This window comes from Melospiza georgiana, chromosome 27 (genome assembly GCF_028018845.1).
Source record: "Melospiza georgiana isolate bMelGeo1 chromosome 27, bMelGeo1.pri, whole genome shotgun sequence".
Taxonomy (NCBI): domain Eukaryota; kingdom Metazoa; phylum Chordata; class Aves; order Passeriformes; family Passerellidae; genus Melospiza; species Melospiza georgiana.
In genome coordinates this window covers 4,685,669-4,712,485 of record NC_080456.1, presented here as the reverse complement: position 1 = coordinate 4,712,485, position 26,817 = coordinate 4,685,669, and the positions used below count along the sequence as shown (strand labels likewise).

The 26,817-nt window shown below is 48.6% G+C and overlaps 1 protein-coding gene across 1 annotated transcript; it reads right to left on the bottom strand.

The window, feature by feature from the left end:
• Nucleotides 1-1,155: 1,155 nt before the first annotated feature.
• TRIM29 (tripartite motif containing 29) lies at nt 1,156-26,485 on the bottom strand. The gene is made up of 9 exons (XM_058041310.1): nt 25,640-26,485; nt 17,466-17,561; nt 16,094-16,327; nt 15,441-15,639; nt 10,636-10,719; nt 7,195-7,254; nt 5,160-5,261; nt 3,630-3,709; nt 1,156-1,218 (listed from the first exon to the last, which is right to left on the bottom strand). Exons 1-9 carry the CDS (start codon nt 26,483-26,485, stop codon nt 1,156-1,158), a joined length of 1,764 nt encoding a protein of 587 aa, XP_057897293.1.
• Nucleotides 26,486-26,817: the final 332 nt, after the last annotated feature.

Genomic DNA, 26,817 nt, shown 5'->3' with positions numbered 1-26,817 from the left:
TGCCTAGCAGGGAGTGGTGCCACAATTCCCAGCTCTGGAAAAGTCCTGATGGGGTTTTTTGGGAAGGTGAGGAGCAGAGCTGAGCTTGGAGGACCTTGGGGACATGAGATGCCATCAGGGGATGTGACCCCAGCATGGAGAGGAAATCTGGAGCCTGGGAAGAGCTTTGGAGCACCCAGCAGGATTTAACAGCTCTGGGGACAAGGGGACAGCTGCCTAGCAGGGGGTGCCACATTCTACCTAGGAAATTTCATCTCTAGGAAAATCCTGCTGGGTATTTTTGGGAGGTGAGGAGCAGAGCTGAGTTGCTGGAGGAACTCTGGGGACATGAGGTGCCACAATTCCCAGCTCTGGGAAAATCCTGCTGAGGTTTCTGGGCAGGTGAGGAGCAGGGCTGAGCTGATGGAGGTCCCATCTCACCAGGGAATGTGACCCCACCATGGAAAGGAAAAGCTGGAGCTTGGGAAGAGCTTTGGAGTGTCCAGCTCTGGGGACAGGGGGACAGCTGCCTAGCAGGGGGTGGTGACACAGTTCCAGCTCTAGGTAAATCCTGCTGGGTTTTTTGGGAGATGAGGAGCAGAGCTGAGCTTGAAAGGACCCTGATGCCATCAGGGGATGTGACCCCAGCATGGAGAGGAAATCTGGAGCCTGGGAAGAGCTTTGGAGCACCCAGCAGGGTTTAACAGCTCTGGGGACAAGGGGACAGCTGCCTAGCAGGGGGTGCCACATCCCACATCTCTCGGGAAACCCTGCTGGGTATTTTTGGGAGGTGAGGAGCAGAGCTGAGCTGATAGAGCACCCTGATGCCACCAGGGGATGTGACACAAGGGTGGAGAGGAAATCTGGAGCCTGGCAAGAGCTTTGGGGCACTCAGCAGGGTTTAAGAGCTCTGGGGACAAGGGGACAGCTGCCTAGCAGGGGGTGCCACCCAAGCATCCACAATTCCCAGAGGGGCAGAGCAGCCGGGGGGACAAGGAGGGCACAAGGAGGGCACAAGGAGGGCACAAGGAGGACACAAGGAGGGCACAAGGAGGGAGAAGTCCTGGTGTGCTGAGGGCAGGGCCATGCCTGCCCTGCCCGGGGGAGCAGCAGGGTCGGCAGGAGCGGGGACATCTGTGACAATTCCTCAGCTGAGCTCTCCTCTCACGCCGCAGCTCAGGGCGCCTCGTTGGAGGTGGCTCCGTTGCCTTTGTTGACGTAGAAGGGGCGATAATGGGACTGCAAGGGAAAATTTGGGGCACGTCAGTCTGACCCCTCCTTTTCCCCTCCCATCCACCCTCATCTCTCTAATTCCTGCCTCAGCACCACGAGGAATTGGATTTTTTAATTGTTTTTCATGATGCTATTTATTTTATTTTTATATAGTCTAATCTGTATGTGGTTTATTTATTTTATTTTATTTTATTTTTATATGGTCTAATAATAAATAATTTTATTAATTTATTTTATTTTTATATAGTATGATACGTCTTTTAATAATTTAATTTTAAAAATTTTAAATCAATTTAAATTTTAAATGAATTTAAATTAAATATAATTAATTAATTAAATTCTACTAATTTAACACTACACTTTTAATTATAAGACTTTAAAAATATGTATTAATGAATAAAATACTATATAATAAAATGTTCCTATTTTAGCTTAATTTTTAAAACTTTTTATGATATATATATATAATTTTAATTCATTATATTATAATATATAAATAGTATATATATAAATATATATAATATACATATATAAATATATATAAATAGTATACATATAAATAGATATATATATATAGATAGATATATATATATATAAATATTATCCCTGGCTGCACAATCTCCAGCCTGGCTGTGAATATCCTCCCACCACTGAAGGAATTCAGGAAAAAAAGGGGGTTTTAATGTCCGTTTGGAAATATCCCCCAATCACTGAAGGAATAACCATTCAGGAATTCAGGAAAAATTGATTTTTTTAAGCCCAGTCTGCCTTGGGTTTGTTCCCAGGTGCAGAAGGTGGGAAAACCCCAGAGGCCCCTTTTGGTGCAGCCCCATTGAACAGCAGGAAACAGCAGAGCAAACCCAGCCCATCTCCCTGCTCAGTGTTCCCTTTTGTCGAGATTATTTTCATTTTATGGCTCTAATTTCCAACAGAATTAAGATATGAAAGAGGGGGGCTGCGTTTAAAACAGCTCCCTGCGTGTGAAAAAGACCTTCCTCCTTAAACAGCACAATCCTTTGTGAAAATTCATATTTACAGGCCTTTTAGGGTGTAGATTACTTAAATACACATTTAAAGGCTGGTTTAAAAGCCAGATTATTGGCCCAACAGACCATAAAAGCTCCTGCAGAGATACCGCAGTATGTATTTTCTATTTTGGTGCTTTGAAATGCTTATATTTATCAGCTCAGTTGTTGGGTTCAGGGCTGTGTGGTGAATATTGGCTATAAAAAGGAAATGGTCATTATAAATGTGTAAAAAGGAGAGGAAGGGACACAGGGAAGGGATGGTGGGTGAAGTTACTCAGATTTTCTCAGGGGGATTAAAGAAAAATCCCTGGGAACACAATGGTGATGGTGTTTTAGATCAAACCCAAGGCAGAAGGGATGGCAGAGTTTTGCTGGTTTGCTGCAGCACCTTCAAAGGCTCCAGGCTGGATTTCCAAGGAACATCCCTTGCACAGGAAATCTCCTCCTGGGGAGCCTTGAGAGTGGGGCAGATCCAGCTGCAGCCCCCAATTTCTACCTGCTGTGGTTTCCCTCAGTGTGGGAATGATCTCTGCTCACTTCCACCAAACACTAAATCATCTCTCACAAACGTCAGAATGACAAAAGATTAAATTAAAAAATTGTTTCATTTGTGATGGCAAAAGCTCCACAATCTTAATTCAGATCATGCAAGGCCTTAATGCAGCGCAGTGTGAATAAAACCAGATTAACTGGGTGCTCCTTAGGCAGTGGTTGTGTATGTGAGACTACGAGCCCTGAAATGTCACTGCCCTGTGCCCCTTATCATGGTCAGTGTGAAACCAAGGGCTCAGAGATGCTGTGGGGATTTCTGACCCCTCATCTGGCATCCTGCAGGACATGACAATTTTGCTGTGGTTGTTTCTGGGGTCACTGACACTCTGTGGATGTCATAGAGTGACACAGAGTGGGTGACAGGGAAAAGTGCTATCAGTACCATTTTACAGCATTTGCACTGTCCCTATCTCCTGCATCATATTTTAGACCAAAATATTTTCAAAACATCATTTTTGCAGCATTGATCAGAACTGTGAAAGCTGGGAGGTGTTAATCTGCATCCTGAACAGGAGCAGTGGGGTTGAAACTTTCATTTCCACATTCCCAAAGGACAGGGTGGGTGACAGGGAAAAGTGCTATCAGTACCATTTTACAGCATTTATGCTATCTCTATCTCTGCATCATATTTTAGACCAAAACCTTTTCAAAACATCATTTTTGCAGCATTGATCAGCACTGGGGGGGGGTTAATCTGCATCCTGAACAAGAGCAGTGGCGTTGAAACTTTTATTTCCATGATCCCAAACAGGAGCAGTGGGACTGAAACTTTTATTTCTATGCTCCCATCCTTATTCCTGAAGCTCCCCCAAGAATAAAAATTCTTCTTTTCCTTACCAATACAGACTGCTTGGAGGAGGATTTCCACGTCTGTGGCGTCACCTTCGCGGACTGGTGCCTCACTATGGAAGGGTAGGCTGTGACAACACAAAACACAGTCACACTGGTGGCAGCCCCTGCCACTGCCACCCCCGTGGTGTCCCCAGGAGCAGCAGCAGGACTGGAAGCGCCACCTCATTAGTTTTGCATTGCTCAACGTGGAAACGCAGCCGTGCCCCGGGTGGGACACACAGACAGCCGTCAGACAGATGCCTCTGCCACCACCCCATCAGGCAGGAAAAGGCAGGAGAGGAGGGCTGGCTAATTAAAATGTCTGAGGAATGCAGAGAGGTGGAATGCAATCAGCCCAATTAAATTCAGGCCGAGCCCCAGAGTCAGCGTGGTGGCTCTTGCAGAGAGCGCTGCAGGCTGTTTAATTAGCGCACAGAGCTGAGCCTGGCCCTCCTGCAGCTCCTCTGGCAGCTTGAGATGCCCTGACCCCTCTGCAGCCCCCCAGAAATGCCACAGCCAGTGTCACCATGGCCCAGCATGCCCAGTTAATCACACCTGACTCTGCTTGGCAGGTTCTGGAGCTCCTGGATCCCACCTCTGGTGGGAAGTGACAGCAGGGTGATGAGATGGTGAATGAGGGTTTGGTTCTGGTGAGGCAGCTCCTGCATTTTTTTTTTTTTTTGGTGTTATTTTTCAGCCATGAAACTAGAGGGGCAAATGGTGTCTTCCTCAAGAATCATCTAAAATTTATCCCTGCCCATTAGACACAAAATTTAAAATCCTGGATCCCACCCTTGGCGGGAAGTGACAGCAGGGAGATGACATAGTGAATGAGGGTTTGGTTCTGGTGAAGCAGCTCCTGCATTTATTTTTTTTTTTTTAAGGTTATGCTGTTTGTGTTATTTTTCAGCCATGAAACCAGAGGGGCAAATGGTGTCTTCCTCAAGAATCATCTAAAATTTATCCCTGCCCATTACAAACAGAATTTAAAATCCCTCCACCTGTTCCTCATATAAAACTTGAATGGTTTTTAGCACTCCTTGCTGCCCTGCTTCAGCAGAGTCTCACCTGTGCAGGTGCCTCAGAGATGGGCAGTGAGGCCAAGGTGTGGAACTTCTGCAGGAATGCAGAGCAGGATTAGGGCATTTGGGACCTCAAATGGGGCAGGAAGGCAGATCAGGATGAGGGGGTTTGGCACCTCAAAGGTGTCAAAAGGTGTCCAGTTGGGAATATCCCCCATCACTGAAGGAATAACCATGGAATTCAGGACAAAAACGGGGATTTTATTATCCCCCATCACTGAAGGAATAACCATGGAATTCAGGACAAAAATGGGGATTTTATTGTCCCCCATCACTGAAGGAATAACCATGGAATTCAGGACAAAAATGGGGGTTTAATGTCCAGTTGGGAATATCCTCCTTAGAGGATAAGGACACCCAAGAGGTATTAATACCTCTTATTAGCAGGAAGGCATTTTAGGGGGTTTGGCACCTCGAAGGGACAGGAGGAAGGGGGACAGTCAGTTCCTAGTACCGGTCTTAGTGAAGAGGCTCCCATCAGACTGTTTGCTGAAGTCACCGGGCGGATTCTGTCCCACCGAGGAGAACTGAAAAGGCAGCTTAGTGCCATTGCCTACTGGAAGATAAAGAGGTTTATGTTATTCCACAGGGCTGCGGGGGGACAGTTCCAAACACCCCCGTGACACTGCCACGAGTCCCTTGTGCCTCTTGTCCCTTTTCTCTCGCAGGAACAGAGGCAAGTGAGGGCAGGCAGCTCTGTGCAGCCATGATATTCTCTGAAAAATCCTTTCCTTAGGATTTTTTCCTCCTGAGAAGCTGGGAGGCCTCAGGAACAAAATGTAAACAATGTTTATCTGCTGCTGTGGAATGCAACAGGTGCATCTGGGATTGCTCTCGTGTGGTTGATTCTAATTAATGGCCAATCACAGTCAGCTGGCTCGGACTCTCTGTCCGGGAGCTATTTCATTCCTTTCCTATTCTTAGCCAGACTTCTGATGAAATCCTTTCTTCTATGCTTTCAGTATAGTTTTAATATAATATAATAAATATATATATATAAATATATATGAATAGATATATAAAATGTATATATAACTATATTAAATATAAAAATTATATAAATAGATATAAAATATATAAAATATATATTTATATATAAATATATAAAATATATAAAATATAGATAAGTATATATAAATATATATAAAATAAAATATAAAATATAAATATATATATAAATATATAAAATATATATAAGTGTATATATATAAATATATAAAATATATATAAGTATATATATAAATATATAAAATATAGAAATATAGTATTTATATATAAAATAATAAGTCAAGCCTTCTGAAAGATGGAGTCAGATCCTCATCTCTTCCCTCACCCTGGGACCCCTGTGAGCCCTGTGTGGCTGTGAGGTGATGCCAGCCCCCAGGCAGGGCCCAGCCTTGCTCCTGAGAGCCCCAGAGTGCAGGTGTGGCTGCAGAGCAGCTCCCTGAGGCAGGAGGGATGACTCCAGCACTGCCCTTCCTCCCAGCACTGCAGGTTTCCTCCAAACACCATCAAAGCTTCCCCTGCTGCCCTCCTGAGAGCAGGGAGACGAGAGTGAGCCAGCCCTGACTCAGGTGTGGCTCTGAGTCACCAGAGCTCCCCAGGCTGGGTGGCCCTGGCTGATTCCAGGGAGCGGCAAAGGATGGACCTTGGAGGACCTTGGAGGACCTTGGAGGAACGAAGCAAAGGAGGGAAATGGGAAGGGAAAGGAAGATGGGGATCTGGGAAGAAAAGGCATGAACGTGGGCCAAGCTGTGTCTTTGAGAACACACGATATTCCCGTTGGGAATATCCCACCCATCACTGAAGGAATAACCATGGAATTCAGGAAAAAATGGGGGTTTTAATGTCCCCACATTAGTGAAGGAATAACCATGGAATTCAGGAAAAAATGGGGGTTTTAATGTCCCCACATTAGTGAAGGAATACCCATGGAATTCAGGAAAAAATGGGGGTTTTAATATCCCCCCACGACTGAAGGAATAACCATGGAATTCAGGAAAAAAATGGGAGTTTTAATATCCCCCCATCACTGAAGGAATAACCATGGAATTCAGGGCAAAAAAAATGGGGGTTTAAATGCCCAGTTTGGGAATATCCTCCTTAGAGAAAAAGGATACCTAAGAGGTATTAACACCTTTTATTAATAAAAGGTGTGACAGAAAGAAGCACCTCGTGCTTCTGAGACCGGCTGGGAGTACTTGGAGTCTCCTCCTGCTTCTGCTGCCACCTCCTCGGGGTGCTCTGAGTGCTCTGGGCATCTTTACAAACTGCCTCCTGTGTTTTTGCACCTCATTTTTCTGTGACCAAGCAGAACCAGGGGCGCCTTTCCCTGGCTGGGCAGTGTGTGACAGCCCAGCAGGAGCTGGCTCTGGGGTTTTTAGGTGCCAGGGCAGCTGAGAGGGCAGCAGGAGGGGTGGGTTAGTGAGGCAGAAAGCTGTGGCACGGGGGGTTAGATCCTCTCAGGCTGCAGGCAGAATTACCCGTACCAAGTGTTTCCTCGGTCGCTTGGAAGGAGGAAAATTCCCATGACCGTGGGTTGAAATTGGCTGTAAAAACAAGAGCATCCAGTTCAGCAGTGGGCTCCTGACGAGGCTGTGCCTGGCACTGCTCTAGGAAAGGTGCCCACCGAGCTGGGAGCAGCCCCAGAGCAGAAATCTGGGCCCAGGCAGCAGAGGAGAGCCTGGGTTTTACCAATGGGTGATGGGGAGTGGGGAACAGAGAGAGAAAAACTCTTCTCCTGCAGTGATCAGAGCTGCCAGCGCCACAGAGCTGCAGGTTTGGGTTTGGGGACTCAAATGAGAGCTCTGCAGGCAGAGCTTGGGGTTCGGAGAAACACAGGCACCGGGACAGGAACATTTCCCAGCCCTGTGTCTGTCCCAGGACAGGAACATTTCCCAGCCCTGTGTGTGCACCAGGACATGAACATTTCCCTGCCCTGTGTGTGCACCAGGACAGGAACATTTCCCAGGACAGGAACAATTCCCAGCCCTGTGTTCCCCAGGACAGGAACATTTCCCTGACCTGTGCCAGGTGTGTGTCCCAGGACAGAAACATTTCCCAGCACAGGAACATTTCCCTGCCCTGTGTGTTCCCCAGGACAGGAACATTTCCCAGGACAGGAACATTTCCCAGCCCTGTGCCAGGTGTGTGCTCCAGGGTCCCACCAGGACACAGACTGGTGTGTAGGGAAGGCAGTAAAGCCCTTTGAGCACCCAGTAGAGCAAAAAGAGGGATCCTTGGAGCTGCTCTGCTGCCATCCTGTGGGCTGCTTCTCTATTTAAGATGCGTTTCTGTGTGCACAATTCTGTTTAAGGTGTGTTTCTGTACGCACAATTCTCTCTCTGTGTGCCTGAGTCCCTTCTACTCTTCATTCCAAGATGATATTTCCAGCCTCCTCCTGGTTTTGGCCAAACTGTTTGACACACCAGGAGAAGAAAGCTCAGTGGGAGAGGACAGAAAGGAGCGTGGAGCAGCTGGACAGATTGTCCCTCTGTCTTTGGGGCAGTGTTTGAGGATGGAGCAGCTGGACAGATTGTCCCTCTGTCTTTGGGGCAGTGTTTGAGGATGGAGCAGCTGGACAGATTGTTCCTCTGTCTTTGGGGCAGTGTTTGAGGATGGAGCAGCTGGACAGATTGTCCCTCTCTGTCTTTGGGGCAGTGTTTGAAGTGTTTTATGCCCCTCTGCCTCATCCTGTCATCCCTGCAAGGAAATACTGGAGCATAGAATGGTTTGGGTTGGAAGGGTTGAGATGATTAAAAATCATCTCATTCCAGCCCCTGCCATGGACAGGGACACCTGGTTGCTCCAAGCCCTGTCCAACCTGGCCTTGGGCACTTCCAGGGATCCAGGGGCACCCATATCTGCTCTGTGCCAGGGCCTCACCACCCTCACAGGAAGAATTTCTTCCTAACATCCCATCTAAACCTCCTCTCTTTCAGCTTGAAGCCATTTATTATGAAATTCAGGAGTCTTGAATTTAAGCAGGGTTTAAACCCAGAAGGTTCAGCTGGAATCCAAGCAGTTCCCCAGTCTGGGCTGCTGTAATTAGCACAGAGCATTCCTCAATCCAGCAAACAGAATTTCCACTGTGGCCTGGGGCAGAATCTGCAGTGACCCAGCCTGAGAACAGGGTGTGTAGCAGAGCTGCCATGAGATATTGGAGATTCCAAGGGTGTGACACAATGCAGAGGGTGGTCCTCGGTTTTTTTCCCTCCTGTTTTTTGGGATTCTTGAGCAGAGCTGCAATCAGCTGCACTGCTGGACTTGGCTGCCTCAGGGACAGGGCACAGAGAGCTCAGGAGGGTTCAGTGAGGATGAGGATGGCGCATTATTCATGGGGTGATCCTTGGCCAGCCAGCCTGCAAGCCAAGTGGGTCACGTCTCCTGCTTTGCCTACTGATTCACCCTGCTCCTAAATTCTCTCCTAGAGTGGTTCCAGCAGCTGGATCCTCCCTGAGCCCTGGCCCTGCACAATCTCCATCCAGCACAGGCAATCCTGGATCAGCTGGATCCTCCTGAGCCCTGGCCCTGATGGCCTCTGGGTGCAATCTTTCATCATCTGGATCCTTTCTGAGCCCTTTCTCTGCTCCATCCCCATCCAGCACAGCTCTGAGTGCAATCCTGGATCACCTGGATCCTCTCTGAGCCTTTTCTCTGCTCAATCCCCACCCAGCACAGGCTCTGGGTGCAATCCTGGATCACCTGGATCCCTTCTTTTTCCCTTCCCTTTTACCAGGTTGGGCACTGTCCCCATCCCAGGGGATGACACTGCCTGGTGTTCCTCCCTGTCACACCCCTTTAATGCCTTCGGGGCTGTTTCCACCTGAAAGCTCCAGATTTTGGGTAGAGATAAGCTCAGCTTGTGCTGGGTTAAAATTGATTTTCAGATTTCCCTCAGGGCTGGAAAGTTTTGGGTGCAGGGCTGAGCCTGTGGTCTCAGCAGAGGGCCTGCAAACCCAGAGGAAAGAGAGCAGGAAAACAAACTCAAGTCTAAAAAATCACCACTCTGCCCCTGAACTTGGGAAGAGCCAAGTTGAAATGGGAATGCCAGCCCTGCTCCAAACATCCTCAGGGAGCTGCCAGGCGTGGGCTGAGGGCACAGAAGGGCAAACTGGCAATGCAGACAAAGGGCTCAGTGTTGGGGTCTGGTTATCCTCAGGAAACACCAGCACAGGGCAGGAATGTGCCCTCAGGGACTGTCCCTGCCGCCATGGCCCTGTCCCTGCCCAGAGCAGCAGCTGGAAACACCTGGCAAACCCAGCAGGGCTGAAATTTGGTCACTTGTTTGGTGCCACTCTCCCTGTTCATTTGTTCCTCGCCTTCCCTGGGCTTTCAGCACTCTCAGCTCCTTGCTCTGGATGCCAGTTTGGGAATGCCAGCTGTGAGTTTAGAGCTGGGTGTGTTGGAAATATTGGTTCGCTCCAAATATTTACCCTGCAGTGGCCACACTGCAAGAGGGACATAAAACTAATCACCAGGGCTCTTGTCAGAGCTCACACAGGAGCTCCAAACTCCTGGTTTTGGGGTTTTTTTTAACGACTTCTGACTTCTGTTGTTCCTGACTTCTTCTGTCCCTTCACTGTTAGGAAAAATTATGTTTGGTAGTGAAAGTAAAATCTGAGTGCAGCTGTCACTTGATAGCACAGAGAGATAAGTTTTGGGTGGAGAAAAACACTGATTTTTTCCTGGAAACTCATTTCAAAACTCCCCCGTGTTCACTCTTGGATAGAGTTCAGCCACTCCAGCTCTTCCCCATAAAATTGAGAACCTTTTCTGCCTGCTTTGAGGCAAAAGCTCTGTAACTGGAGAGAAAATGTGCGGAGGGATGGATCTGAGATATGGAAAATAGCAAATTTTGGGCTGGATCATGTGAACTTGCTTTCCTGAGGTGGAAGGAAGCCTGCCCAGCTGTGGGATGCCATCCTTACCTTTGGGAGACAGGAACATGGAGAATCTCTTCAGGTTGTCAGGCTGGTTCCACTCGTAGTTGTTCATCATGAACCGGTGATCCCCTGCGGAGGGAGAGCAGGGCATGAATCACAGAATTAATCACAGAATTAATCACAGAATTAATCACAGAATCACAGAGTCACAGTGTCACTGAATCACAGAATTGCAGAATCACAGAGTCACAGAATTGCAGAATCATAGAACTTCAGAATCACAGAATTGCAGAATCACAGAGTCACTGAATCTCAGAGACACAGAATCACAGAATCGCAGAATCTCTGAGTCACAGAGTCACAGAATTGCAGAATCACAGAATCTCAGAGACACAGAAATTTCACATAATCACAGAATCATAGAATCACAGAATGATGAGGTTGGAAGAGACCTCCAAGATCATCAAGTCCATAACACCTCAACCATAGTACCAAGTTTCATGTCCAGTCTTTGTTAAACACACCCAGAGATGGTGATTCCACCACCTCCATGGGAAGAGCATTCCAGTGCTTTATTATTCTTCCGGTGAAAATTTTTTTCCTAATATCCAACCTGTCCCTTCCCTGATGTAGCTTGAGCCTGTGTCCTCTGCTTCTGCCAGAGACCAACCCCAGCTGTCTGCAGCCTCCCTTCAGGAAGGTTTAGAGAGCAATAAGGTCACCCCTGAGCCTCCTTTTCTCCAGGCTAAAGAAACCCAGTTCCTTCAAAAGTTCTTCACAGGGTTTGTGTTCCAAGCCCCTCTCCAGCCTTGTGTTTGAGCATCTCAACACCCTTCCCAAGCTGAGGGACCAGAACTGGCCAGAACAGCATTCAGGGTTTGCCCTCACCAGTGCCAGGTACGGGGGCACAATGAGCTCCTGCTGGCCCCACCATTCCTGACCCAGGCAGAGCCATTGGCCTCCTTGGCCACCAGGGCACTCTGCTGGCTCATGTTCAACCAGCTGTCACCAGCACCCCCAGGTCCAGGGAGCACAGGATGCACTTTGGGGGTCTTAAATCCCCCTGGGGCATCTCTGTCTGGGAGCCAAAGCAGTTCTGGAGCTGGCCAGGGTCTAAGATAAAAGATTCCTTCAGAGGCAAAGCCCAGGTGAAGCATTCAACCTCACAGCAAACTCAGTATCTTTTAAATCCGTAGGGACCTGAGAGTTGAGGCATTTTTACCAAAATGATGATGTGAGGCTAAAAATGACTCCAAAAGTTTGAGTTTGGCTCCTTTACTGCATTCACCTGAGCACAGCGTGGCTGATGGAGAATTGCCACTCTTGAAAGCCCCAGAAATCACTTCTGGGGGGGGTTACATGGGTTGGCTTCTCCAGTTTTCAGAGAGAGATGCTAAAGCTGAGCTGCAAACAGCTCTAAACCCTTGGGCAAGGGTGGCTGGTTCAGGTTTCATGGATGAAACAGCCGGGGTTTGGGTTTCTGACACTGATTCACAGGCAATGAGGCTTTATCACTACACTTGCTCGTGAAAACATTCTTTGGAAGCCTCCACAAACCTATTGTTCTCTGCAAGGAAGTAAATTCAGTTTTTGTGTTTAAATAGCTCCATTCTTTGATTCTCAAGTCACTGAACAAACTTTTCTTTTATTTCTCCCATTTCTTTCAGTGCTATTTAAGCTCCCTGATTATTTGTCTCCTCACCACACAGGTACCTGTTATGACAACTAAAAGGACATGGATTCCCTTTGGAGTCTGCTATTAAGCAGCTTTCATTCCATTAATATAATATTTCTTCCTGGGAAGGTTTTTTTTACAGTGGAAGATCAAGCCAGCTGCAAATGAATTTGTTGCAGTGACTCAGGGGGAGTCTGAGTTAATAACTCCACAGTTCCTTAATGGATTTAATTCCCTGGCAGCCACTGGATGCAGAGTGCTGCCCTCTTTCATCTGCAACCATGGCTTGGAGAATGGAGAGCTCTGAAGCTCCTGGGACTCGCCATAAATAACTTTTCCCAACTTTTCATTAGGGCAGAATCCAAGCTGAGTCCCTGGTAAAGCACCTGGAAGCACCCAGGTTTCTGGCAGGAGTTAAAAACAATTTTGGCACTTGGATTTTATGAATTTCAAATAAAAACGAGGGCTTCGGGCATCAGTAACATGGGAGAGACCCCAATTAAAATAATCAAGAAGTAATCAGGCTTTATCCTGAGCTACCAGAACTGAGCAGCTGCAGAACCTTGTTGGGTTTTAAAAATGCCCAAGGAAAATGCAAAACCCAGCAGATGGAAATTCTGCGCAGCTTCAGGTGAACAAAGAAAGAAAAATGCACAGAAGTGATTTTTGCATCTGTTTGTCATCTATTGATATTGAGTTGTTGTCAAATTTCTCAGTAATTCTGGAGCATGTGGAGGGTTGGGAATTTTAATAGGAATGTTACAGTGATGGAAGATGAGTAATATTCAATTTCTGGTGCTACTTTAAAGGCAGGGAGAGTTTTGAAACCTGCATCTAGCTGTGCATCCTGAGCCTTCTGGGATCCCTGACCTTCCTGAAAGGTTGGTCCAGAAGGATCTGGTCCATTTAATTCATGTCTGATGGAGAATGATGGCTCTGTAATTATTGACACAGGAGGGGTCTCCAGTAAATACTGTGAATTTGAGTGAATTATCAACAATTTTGCAGATCTGCAGCAGAGTTCCTCAGCTCCTGAGTTGCATGAGCTGTCCTTGAGGTTATTCCTGCACCTTTTGGCCTCCCACATCCTCCTGGAAGAGCAGGGTGCCACTTATCCTGATATCACCCACTGCTGCCCTGGTATTGGGCTTCCTCAGTGGCTGGGAGATTACATCCAGGTGAGATAACCAGGTGAGATCACCACTCATTGCCATCCCTGCTGTCCCTGGACAACCACCCAGGTGAGGTAACCACTCATTGGCATCTTTGCACTCCCTGGAGAGCCATCCAGGTGAGGTAACCACTGACTCCCATCCCTGGAGAACCATCCAGGTGAGGTAACCACTCATTCCTATCGCTGCTCTCCTGATAACCATCCAGGTGAGATCACCACTCATTCCTGCTCTCCCTGGGTAACCTTCCAGGTGAGATAACCAGTGATTTCCATCCCTGCTCTCCTGGAGAACCATCCAGGTGAGATCACCACTCATCCCTGCTCTCCTGGAGAACCATCCAGGTGAGATAAACCCTCACTCCCATCCCTGCTCTCCCTCTATAACCATCCAGGTGAGATAACCACTCATCCCTGCTCTCCTGGAGAACCATCCAGGTGAGATAGCGGTGATTTCCATCCCTGTTCTCCTGCATAACCATCCAGGTGAGATAACCAGTGATTTCCATCCCTGTTCTCCTGGAGAACCGTCCAGGTGAGATAACCACTCATCCCTGCTCTCCTGGACAACCATCCAGCTGAGATAACCACTGATTCCCATCCCTGCTCTCCTGGACAACCATCCAGGTGAGATAACCAGTGATTCCCATCCCTGCTCTCCCTCTATAACCATCCAGGTGAGGTCACCACTCATCCCTGCTCTCCTGGAGAACCATCCAGGTGAGATAACCAGTGATTTCCATCCCTGTTCTCCTGCATAACCATCCAAATGGGATCACCACTGATTCCCATCCCTGCTATCCCTGGATAACCATCCAGGTGAGGTCACCACTGATTCCCATCCCTGCTGCCAGAGGTCATTCCCTGGGATTAGGCAATGTGCCCAGGGTTACAAAGGTCTGGGAAGTGCAGACAGCACAGCCCTGTTGTGGTGCCCTGTCCTGATCTCAGGTGTGAGTGAGCAGGATGTCCTGATCCCAGGTGTGATGCAAGACAAGTCCTTTATTCACAGCTAATTGTGAGGAAGTGGGCTATAAAGTTAAAAGATTGGTTTTGCTGATGTGGTGGTGGCTGTGACCTCTCTGTTCACCCTAAACACCACTGAGGTGTGGGGAACAGCCTGGGTCAGGGCAGGCAGGAAAGCTGTCCCAGTGGAACAGGGAATATGATCAGAATCATTCCAGCTCAAGTTGTGGCTGAACACCCAAATTGAGCCATTTTTTACTTGGAAAATTACATTTTCAAATATTTCCTTCTCAGTGGCAGGTGCTTGCAGGGTATTCCAGTGCTGAAACCCTGCACTTGTAATATTTGATGTCACACCAGCACCCTCCATGTGCTAACTGGGTGTACAAATGGGGTTCCAAACTTGCCATCCCACATTCCTCCTGTGTGAATTCACCCTTCACTGAGCTGCCTCGGCAGATCTGTGGAGTTTCCCCTCCTGGAAAATGTCCTGCTAAATTTCCAGGGGATTGCTGGAGCCTAGCACAGGGCAGGAGGGAAGGATGGCTGCTCTTGACTCCACACGTTAAATCCTAAACATGAAACCCTAAAATGAACCAAAAATCAGGGGAGTGGGGCCAGTTTGGTGTCCTGTATGGGATACCCTAAATCTGGCAGTTCAGCTGATTCCATCCCCCTCTGATATTCCAGAATTCACATTCTTCTAACTCTCATCTTCCAGAATTCATTCCAGCTACAGGAGTTGCTTCTCCCACTTCCCCCCCAGGTCTTTGCTTGCTTTCTTACTCACCAGGAGTGCTCACTATCCTCACCACCCCTGACCCTGCCTTCCAGGGGAGCAGGGAGGGGAATTTTGGGGATGTTTTACCACTCTCCATGTGGCTCCTTCCAGAATTAATTCCAGCTACAGGAGTTGCTACTCCCACCTTCCCCCAGTCTTTGCTTGCTTTCTTCTTGACCAGGAGTGCTCACCATCCTCACCAGCCCTGAGCCTGCCCTCTGGGGAAGCAGGGAGGGGAATTTTTGGGGATGTTTTACCGTTCTCCATGTGGTTCCTCTCGATGAAGTTGCGGCCCAGGTCTGCCTTGCAGATCTTCTCCACGTGCCTCATGCAGACATTGAGGAGATCATCCCTGAGCAGCCCCATGGATGGGCTCATGCTCTCCCCTTCCAGCAGCACGCTGTAGGTTGGGAGGGATGGAGGGGGCACATAATTCCTCATCAGAGCCCCAAATTCCTGCCAGAGAAAGGGATGGCATTAATGAGGAGCATAAAGGTGTGGAGGGAGGGAATTGGAGGGAGCTGGTTGGTGTTGGAATCCAAAAGTGGAAAGGTGTCACAGACATGTTTTATGAAAAATCCTTTCCTTAGGATTTTTCCTCCTGAGAAGCTGGGAGGCCTCAGGAACAAAATGTAAACAATGGTTATCTGCTGCTGTGGAATGCAACAGTGGATCTGTGATTGGCCTCATGTGATTGTTTCTAATTAATGGCCAATCACAGTCAGCTGGCTCAGACTGTCTGAGAGTCACAGGATTTTATTATCATTCCATTCCACTCTTTCCTTACAAGCCTTCTTGATGCCGGCAGTTTATTTACAGAGTTCACACATCTCACACTTTTTTGGGCTTGTCTTTGGGACAAATCTTGTCCTCACAAGGACAAAGGGAAAGGAAATGAGGTCTGTGTCACCTGCAGGAAGAGCACGGAGTCGCTGATCTGGTGGATCTGCTCCCTGTTCTCCTTGTCCTCTCTCAGCAGCTTCGCCCTCTCCTCCAGCTCATCCACAATTTCCTTCACGTTCTCCGAGGCAATTTTCTCCCTCTGGTCCAGGGCAGCCTTCACCTCATCCCTCTGCCTCTCCAGGTCACGGATCAGCTCCTTGAAGTGCTGGTCCACTGTGGCTTTCTCGTTGGTGGTGTAATTCTGGGTGGGGAAGGGGCACAGAGAGGAGGCAGCGGGAAAGAGGAGCAAGAAAATATTAAAATTTCACTGAGTTCTTTGCTAGCAGAGAGACACAGAGGGGGATAAATCCAAGGATTCAGCATTTAGGGTATGGAAACTCCAGCTAGGCATGTCTCAGCTGCAGGAAAGTTGTGCCAAGAGAAGCAATACCTGTTCCTGCAATATTCACATGGATGCAATCCAAAAGGGCCACTGCCTTCCCAGAGGTAAGAGCACATCTCCCATTTCAATTCATGCACTCACAGGTGACATTTAAAAACACTCTGTCACCTTCTAAATCAGGGCTCTGGCTCCTGGATTATTTGAGGACCAAATTCCCACCATTTCAAAGGATGAAAGGTGCTGAAACTCTTTTTACAAGCCTGACCTCGAGGTGCCTCTGAAATATTCCTCAGAAGGACTGGGGATGTAACTATATTGAGAGTCAGAATTTCTAGGTCAGGTTTCCAACAATAATAATAATAATAGTAATAATAGTAATAATAAAGCAGATGAAAAGCAGAGCTGGTGAGCCAATGTGCTTGCACCACATAAAAGGGAGAAGAATGGCTTTGCCTGTTAATATTATGCAAATTTTCTGGGGTGTCTCCAACTTGTGCTTTCACTGCTTTATTCAGTTAGGCTATAAATGAAAAAAATAATACCATGACTCTATTCCAACCCTTACCACGGTGCAAGAATTACAAAGGAGCCCTCTCTCAGCATGGAAATAAGCCGTTCCACCATAAATAAGATGTTTGTGTGGGTAAATTCATCTGCTCCTGCTGTCTTATCTCAGTTTGGGCGACCCAGAGCCCTCCTGCAGGTTATTTGTGGATTTTGTTTCTAAATCTGCCTGGCTACTGGTGATGGAAGGGCCACAAAGGACCTACAAAAGGAGCCAGAGCAGGGAGGTGCCTCGGTTTTGTATCAGGGCTGCATCTCCCCGCAGGGAATGTCGCAAGATGACTTCAGTGGGAGTTGTTGTTTCCAAGATTTGGCTGGGAGTTTGGGGATGAGATAAGGGCTGGGGAAGGGATGGAGTGAGGAAGGGACGGAGGGATGAGGGAGAGGAGGGGAGCAGGAATTGGGGCTGACAGGAGGGGCCCCTCGAACGCACCTTGATGCGGTCCCTCTCCTTCTGCCACTTGTCCACCTCATCCTCCACCTCGATGATCTTCAGCTGCAGCTGCTCCTTCTGCAGGGACAGCTCCGTCTGCGGGGAGAGCAGAGGAGAGGAGATGAGAGGGCAGGGGAGGGAGCCTGGTGAGCTGGTGGTCCCTTCCACCAGCCCCAGCCTGTGCTGCTGTGTCACTCTTGCACAGAGAATGACGCAGGTGAGAGGCAGGATTGTAAAAAGAGCAAAAGAAGGTTTTATTCAAGAGAACCACGTGGTTTTTATAGAGTGATAGGATAGATTCTGTTTGATTGGCCGCTTAACAAAAGCACCTTCCTCACACACCGTCCTTGAGAAGAACAGAAAGACAAAGTAGAATAACACCACCTGCAAATTGATTGTGCTTAACAAGTTCTCACATCCTCACAACTCCCTGAAAGTTTTCACAAGCCACTGTGACAAACCCTTGCTGTTTCTCTCTCTGTCCCACATCACCCTGTCCCAGGGTGACATTGTGAGGCTTGTACCCCCATTTGTGTGTGCTGTCCATGCTGAATATCATGTTCTGTGCCTTCAAGACTGGCTCTGAAAAGTGAAGCTTTGTTTTGGTTTTGCTCTCAGCCGCTCCCCCATGGCTGGCGGGACACAGAGACAGGGCAGTACATAGTGCTGCTTTTGCTTTTTGCTTGGCTTTTTGCTTTGCTCTTGCTTCTGCTCATTAGTTGGTTTAGCTAAGCAGTCTGAATTTTCTCTGGACTGTTTCTCCTCTCCCTTTTTTGGACCAACTCGAACCTGCTCCAGACTGGGACCTGGGAACACCGAGAATTTGCACCTTGCGGCTGCAGCAGCTTCCCCAGTGGTCGAGGGATTGATAACACAGTGAGCACCCACAGGAGAGACTTTCTGAATTTGTCATCTTTTTCATAGCGGTGACAGAGTGGTGTCACCTGGTATTGCTCATTTTGTGTGCTGGGGGGTGTTTTCCTATCAAATAAACAGGTTCTTTCCACTTCTCTCTGAGGAATGCCTCCCAGACTGGTTGGTGAGGGTTTGCTTTCTGGAGGGGCCCCCTTTTGGAGGTTTTCTCCCCAGTTTGCCCTAAACCAGGACACAAATCCACGCTGCTGTGCTGAGCAGAGCAGCAGGGAGGTCCAGCTGGCATCACGTGCTGCCAGCGGGCACCGACCCAGCAGATTCAGCAAAGCAGCAGCACCCACCTCCCAGGCTGCCTTTAATCACATGGGAGTCATGAGCTGCAGGGGAAGGGAGCTGTTTCAAAATTCAGCTGTGTGTGCAGAGCAGGGCCCAGCCCAGGGTGTGCCTGTGCAGCAATAACAGTTTTCGTGCAATTACGGAATGACGTTGGACGAGTGTTGCAACAAGAGGACGATGCCTCCGGCAGGAATTCTGTTTAGACAGGATTGTGGATTAATTTGCTCTGAATTGAGAGCTTTCATGTAGCGATGGAGCTGGGGAATGCTTGGAAAAAAAAAATTGAAAAGGAAAAAAAGAAAAAGCCACAAAAGGAGGAGGGAAGAGGTGTAGTCAACCTGCTGGGCTGAGATCAGCAATTTCACTGGGATTATTTGCATTTTGTTGTGCAGTGGATTCCCAGAGAAGCTCAGAGCTGGGACCTGCACAGGAATTTGTGGCAGTGCAGACCATGCACTGTTTCCCTGGGTCATTTTTCCCCTGGATCATTTTTTCCTTGGATCAGCCCTGGACCTGAACGTTGTCAAAACCCCATTAACTCCAGCAATCCCTCCCTGGGTTGTTCCCATTCTCCATCCCTGTCCCACCCTTTGCTGGGACATTTCTGCATTTCACGTGTGTGCAGGTTGGTCTCAGCCATGGCTGGAGGCAATCTGGCTGCGGGACACCCAGCCCAGAGCTGTTGAGGAATTCCAGAGCTGGCAGAAATTCCATGTTCTGCCATGTCAGGAGAGTCCTGAGAACCTGCTGGTCGTGTGGGATCTTCTGCAAAATCATTAAATTCACCCAAAACCACTGAAATCCAGGCCAACAATTAGAGGCACGGATGGATAAATGCACTCTCACACTCCAGCTGTCCATCCAAGAATGTGGTGGAACATGAAAATCTGGGGTTTTATTGATCAGGGGTTCGAGGGTTTTCAGTTCTGCACTGGAAATGAAGAGCGGGGAAGGAGCCGTGAACCAGCCCAGACAGGAGCTGTTGTCCTGATGCCAGCCAAGTGTCTGAGCAGCCTCTGGAGCTGGAATCCAGCACAGCTGCTCTGAGAGCCAACAGCCCCAGCTGCTCCAACCCAGAAAATCTCTGTTAGTGGAGGGACAAGGACTGGATGGTGGTTTTGTTGACGTGTAAAACACAGGAAAAGTGGGCAGAAAAAAGGGAAGCGTGGTCAGAGGGGTCTCAGTGCATCCTCAGATTGTTTTTAGGAGTTAGGAGAGCACTGGATTTCTAAATATCACCCACACACCCTCAGCAATGGCCCGAACACTGCCATGAGCTGATTCTCACCCTCTGCAGGGATTCAGGGCACACAGGGAAGGATTTTGTGGCACAGCTTCACCAGGGAGCCCACACTGGCTTCCAGATGAGAAAATCTGCCCTGCTACTGATGGAAAGAACAAAGAGAGGAGTTTGATCCCACAATTTTCACATTTTCAAGACAGCGGCTTGGAGGAATTCCTGCTGGTTTCCACTGCCACGTGCAGGGGGAGATGTCCTGTGCATGGGGACTCTGCACAGCAGGGAAATGCAATGAGATGAAAACGGTTTAGGTCCTTTTATCCACTGCATTAACCAACGTGAGAAATTACACCCAAATTCCAGGGATTTCCTTGAGCCACAGAGCTGCATCCAGCAGGCACTGATTGCTTAGGAAGTGAAAAGCTCATCTCCAGAGCAATTATTTCCATCCTCATCCCCAAAAATCAGGACATCCTTTTAAAAAAAAGGATGTAAAATCCTTTTTTAAGGATGTTAAGTCCTACAGAGAAGGATTGGAAGGAATTTTTGGGGAAGAGCAGAACTTTCACATAGACACTCCCAAACTCAAGGGATTTACAGAGAAAATGACAGGAAAAAAATAATCAGGTGATGGCTGGAAGGTGGTGATAACAATATTATGCTTTTATGGTTCCTTTTTAATTAAGATGGGTCTCCAAGGAATTTTGGGAACTATTATTTGTAAAAGTGCTCGTGACTCCCAGCAGTTCAAACACCCCCCAGAAAGGTGGTGTGGGGTGGAACAGCCACTTAGGAGCAGAGGCACACAACAATTTGGAGCAGGTTTATGACTTGCAAATGGAAATTACAGAGATGCTCCCAATGGCCAGGATGCAAATCCCACACTCAGCCAGTCCTGGCAAAGGGGAAACACCAGCACAGAGTGCAGCAGGGGCAGGGGAGGTGAGGGGAGGTGGGACTGTGGGGTGCTGCAAGAAATTAAATAAATACTACAAAGAAATACCCTAAACATAGGAAAACATGTTAAAGAGGTTCAGGGAGAGTCTGGAATAGGGGAAGCACTGGTGGCATGGGCAGAAGGGTTCTCTGGAGGTGAAGCACAACACCAAGGGTTCAATAGGTAATTTCCTGATGGTTTTAATGCCTTTTTTCTGTCTGGAAGGCTGCTTTGGCTGCCCATGCGTATGACAGAAATATAATCACAATATGGGGGCCACAGGGGTTAGAGACAGGCAGTGCCTCAAGAGAAAACTCCCATCTGTCTTCACATTCCTCAGATTTTCCAGGCTCAGAAATCCTTGATGGACCCTCTAGAAGAAATCCATTGGAGGATTTGGGGTTCAGAAGATCCTAACGAGAGCTAAAACAGCAACACCCCCATGGTGGGGGTCCCCCAGAGCAGAAATAACAGGAATAGTGTGGGAAAAGCCAGGAAATTCACATTTAGACAAATTTTTGAGCAGAGCAGGCTGAGAACCGAAGGCGCTGAGAACCTCCATGCTCAGATTGGATCCCCTATTAGAGCCTCAGCTAATTAGGGCAGCTAAGAGGCTTCAGTGAAAGTTCAGAGTGTACATCCAAGGAGCTGAACCCAGCCCTGGTGCTGTGGAGGAGCTGCAGATGGGAGATTACAGAGCCCTGCGCGATGATGCAAGCGCTTTGTGCAAGGAGGCAGCGGCAGCACAAGCAGCATCATGCCCTGAACACCCTGGGAACAGCCCTGTGTCCCCAGCTCTGCTCATTAACCAAGGGAAAGCTGCACAAAGTGCTGCTCCAGCTCGTTGTCCCAGTGCAGGGCCAGGCTGGAAAGTCAGGGGGGGTGTTTGGGACATGATTCCTGCTGGGCGCACAACTGCATTTTCCCATCTCAGTTTCTGCTAAGCAGAAACCCCTGAAAACTCTGCCAGCATCCCATAAAATGCCACTGGAAAAGCTGAGTCCTTGGAGAGAATTCCTTGCTTTAAAACAAGTGGATTTGTTAGAATTAAATAGAATTAAACCTTCCAAAGTTTAATTTTTTTTGCTCCCTGCTCAGTGACAGTGATGCAGGGATGGGAACCCCTCTGGATCCATCTCTGGGTGCACAACTGCATTTTCCCATCCCAGTTTCTGTTAAGCAGGGAGGGCTGAAACCCCTGAAAACTCTGCCAGCATCCCACAAAATGCCACTGGAAAAACTGATTCCTTGGAGAGAATTCCATGCTTGCAAACAAGTGGAATTTGTTGGAATTCCACTTGTTTGAAAGCAAGGAATTCTCTCCAAGACTGGAATTCCTTGCTTTCAGAACAAGTGGATTTTGCCTGGATTCTGTCCTCGGTGTGGAGGATTAATGCAGAATTCAGGCAAACAGACAAATTTATTTTGAGCTGTGCCCACAGGGCAGCCACAGCTGGTGTGGGTAAAACCTCCCAGCCATGCTGCAGCACTGAGAAATGCCCCCAAACCCTTCCAAAATTTAATTTTGTTTGCTCTCTGCTCAATGCCATTGATGCAGGGATGGGAACCCCTCTGGATCCATCTCTGTGGATGGTTTCCTTCTAAGCCTTTGTAAAAAAACCCCTTTTCAAAGCAGCTCTGTGGGAAGGAGGAACACCCAGCTCCCCTTCCTGTACCCACAGCGAACTTTGCTTTAAAAGATGAAGAATTAGAGCAAAACACAACCAGATCAAAGTGGTTTTCAGCAGAGCTGACCTGGCATGCTGAGCACCAGGGCTGGAGCTGGAAGGCAATGCCAGGTTGTTTCCAGCTCTGGGACTGGCAGGCAGAGGTGAAGTTGTCTCCTTTGGAGAGCAGCTCTGTAAAACAGGTTTGGGATGAAGGATCCCCTTTCAGGATGAAGGATGCTGGCTCCAAGGGGGGGCTCTGCTGATAAATCAGGGTTTTATTGGCCTGGACAAGCTGCTGTGGAGCATTCTCACTTTGCAGGTGGGAGTTGTTATTCCCCAGCCTCACAGTTTTTTTGGTTTTTTTTTCCTGGCTGGTTTTTTGTGCCGGTTCTGGTGCAAACTGTTACTTTTCCTCTAAAGCTGCAGCAGGAAATGAATGCAAAGTGGATCTGGGGAGAGCATTAAAGGTTTGCTGGGTAAAATAGGCAAATGGCACTGGGTGGGAAGTCAGGCAAATGTCTGTGTCTGAGTCCCTGTGCCTTTCCTTCACTTGTGTCTGCTCAGCAGGAACAGGGGGTGAGTGACTCTCACCCCAGGCTGCTGAAAAGTGGAAGATGGGGCTGTGCTCTCTGTCTGGGACAGAGATATCAGGTTTGCACTGCCCTAACTATAGGTGTCTGTTCTGGCTTGTTTGCATTCCTCTGCTCCGTCTGCTCCGTGAGGAGACAAGCAGCGTTTCCTAATTCCTTTCTCCACAGCACAGCCCCTCTCCTCCCCGCAGCAAAGCCAGGCTGAAATCTGCATTAATTCTGCAGGTCTGAAGGGCAGATGCACCCAAACCAAGCTCATTCTGTGACACTTTTTGTGCCACCAAATCGCTGAGCTCCCAGGTTGGCAGCGCAGCAAAGCAAACCCCAGCTCTGGAACCCTCCCCAGTCCTGGAGCCACACAGCAGCCAGGGGTGAGGAAATCCCTGCAGATAAATCCTGGACACCCAGCAAGGTGTGAAAGGCTCTGTCAGGACACAGCTTTGTGCTGGTCACCACTCCAATGGCACAAGATTTGGAGGTTTCAAAGTGAAAAGCTCTGTCAGGACACAGCTTTATTCCAGTGGCAGGATGGATTTTTGAGGTTTTAAAGTGAAAAGCTCTGCCAGGACACAGCTTTATTCCAGCGGCAGGATGGATCTGAAGGTTTTAAAGGCCCTCTGCAGCTGCTGGGATGCCAAGCTAGGAGAACTGGGCAGGGATAGGGTGACCTGGTGTGAGGTTGTGATTTATCCCTTCCAAAAGGGCAGCAGCACCAGGCACCCTCCCAGTCTGTGGTCACAAATTCCAGCTGGGCTGATGTGATAAGGAGAGGTGTTAAACACCAGGGGCTTGGAAATATTCATTGCTCTTTGTGGCTCCTGCTGAGGCTCCACCTCTGGAGAATAAATCAGGGGTGGGAACAAGCATTTGTAGGCAACAGCTTTGCTGCTAATTGTTTTTGTCTGAGTGAATGCTCGCTCGAGTTACAACACGATCAAACTCTGTCAGGAGAAACTCACACATGGGCATGATTCATGTTGATAAATCCTAAATCCTCTAGGCTGAGTAGCAGCAGAGCTGAAGGTGGCAAAAAGACTCAGAGACAGGAATCAAACAGCATTTAAACCCCATTCTCTGCTCATCCACGGCTGTGCCTTTAAAACCAAGGTGCTGGAGGTGTCTCCAGCACAGGAGGAAGGATCTGAGCAGCTTTGCTTCCTCAGGAAGCAGCTGCTCACCTCGTTGCAGGCAGGAATTGGACACCTTGGCAGACACCAGGCAGGGCTTTATGTCAGGGCTGACATCAAAACCACGAGTTCAGGCAATTATGGAACAAACAGCAAGGCTGGCAAGCCCTGCAGGAATTTGGGAAAGGCTGTCTGAGACGTGGAAAAGGCTTTGTCTGGTTTCAGCAGGGCTGCAAACTGGAGATGACACGGCAAGAAAAGACCAGAGCAGCCAGAGATAAGCTCTGCACAAGATGCTCTCTCAGCCTGATGAGCTGAATCTTCCGAGCTCCTTGGGAAGAGTAAAATTGTCCTTCCCATGAAGGGAACTCAAGGGAACCTGTGTCTGCCTGGTCACCACATCACAGCACTGGTTTGGGGTTTAGGAGATCTTAGTGCCCTTCCTGCTCCTGACTGTGACTCCAGGCACCTTGTTTTATATAATTAAAATTTTACAGCTCTCTTTATTGGCATCTCTCCTGTCCTGTCTGCTTAGAAAGTTTCTTCCTTTTACCACGGGGATGTGCAGCAACAGACATGGTGAGAGCCTGATTTTTTTGCTAGAACAAGTGAAATCCTCCTCATCCACCCAGAAAGCAAACAACAGGAGGCTTTGAGCAAACAAAAGTGAAATCTCCCTGGATGTTCATCCTCTGAACGTGTTGTAGTAACACTTCAGGGGAAATTATCAGGTTTCGTGCTTGCACCAGGGTTTGTTTGTTTTGGTTTTGTTTTTTTTTTTTCCATCTAAACTTCAAAAGATTTTTTCCATAGGTGTGGCTCAACAGAAAAGAAAAAAAAAAAAAAAAAAAAAAACAAAAAAAAAAAAAAAAAAAAAAAAACAAAACCTAATCTCACTCTAATGAGCTGAGATAGCAATTTTCAATAGTCATAAGCACCCATGAGTAACTTTAGCAGCCACTGATTTGACAATTTGTATTCTGGAGGTGCTGATCCTGACTTTCTGTGGGCAACACCACACAACCACTGTCAAAACTCAAGAAAATGTTTAAAAACTTGGCATTTAGGGCTTTGATTCAGCCACTGCTGGAAGTCAGGTGTGCTGGCAGCCAGGTTCTCCATCCCTAAATGCAGCTTGCAGAGCTGTGCTGCTGCAGGCAGGATCAGGAGAACACCAATCCCATGGAAACAGCAGCCAGGACATATCAGTTTCTACTAATACTTCCCACCAGCAGCCAGGAAATATCAGTTTCCACTAAACACTTCCCACTAGCACCACTGCATCCAGGATTCCACCCCAAAAATCACCTGGGAGCAGGGGAGCAAAGGCTGTGCCGTGACATCTGCCGGCTGCTAGGAACTTAAGGAATGAAAGGAGGAATGAGAGGAGAATAAAGTTACCTCTTTGCCCGCCTTCTCGATCTCCACTGTCACCGTGCTGTGGTTCTTGTGCTCCTGGAACATGCAGAGGTAGCAGATGCACATCTGGTCCGTCTGGCAGAACAGCTCCATGGTCTTGCCATGCACGGGGCACTTTCTGGCCTCGAAGTCCCTGATGGGGTCCAGCAGCTGGTGGTCCCGGAATGCCGCTCCCTCCAGGTGGGGCTTGAGGTGCAGCTCGCAGAAGGAGGCCTGGCACACCAGGCAGGACTTGACAGCCTTCTGCTTGTTGTCGATGCAGGAGTCGCAGAGAACGTCCTCCAGCTTCACGCGGGGCCGCGAGCCCGCCGCGCGCTCGGCCTTGTTGAAGGGTCTCCTCAGGTCCCCCGTCTCCACCAGGGGCAGGGAGGATTTCTTCAGGTCCCCCGCAGAGAACAGGGACTTCCTCCCTTCCCCATCAGCGGGCAGGAAGCTCTTTTTGGAATCCAAGGAGAACAGGGATTTCCTGAGGTCGCCCTTCTCCGGGAAGTTGAGGCCTGGTCTCCTCATGTCTCCGATCTGGCCGCTGTTGAACTGCATCTTCTTGGAGTCGGCCGAGTCCATGCTGAAGTAGGTTGACCTCTTCTCGTCGGATGACTCCACAAACTGAATGATGGGCCTCTTCCAGTCACTCCCAGAGAAGAGGGAGCTCTTGATCTGCCCTGTCTCCAACGCAGCGCCGCCCGTGCCTTTTATAGCTTCTTTCTCGCCTCCGCCAGGGCTCGTGGCCTTCTTGGCCTCCTCTTCTTTTTTGGGGGTAGTTGGGCTCTTCACGTCCTCGGGCTTGCTGGCGGTGCCGTTTGTCCTGGCTGCACTCCCCGTTTCCATGGCCTAAACAGGGGTTTGTAGGGGTTTCTCTGCTCGCTCTCTGCTCCAGCTCCCGGCTCTCAGCCCCCTCCAAGGCAGGCAGGCTCTGCCTGGTGCTGCTCCCAGCCAGGAAGGGCTCTGGAATGCAGAATTCAGGGAACCTTCCTGCCCCAGTGACGCTCCCCGAGGAGGAGCAGCGCGCCCGGATCGCGCCCAGGTGGATGCAAGGGGGAAAGAAAGGAAGGAGGAAAGGAAGGAGCAGACGTGGAGGGATCAGAAGAGCTCCAGCTGTGCAGTTAATTATACAAGGCAGTCCACACCCAGGAACATTCTTGTCTAACCAGGTTGGGGAG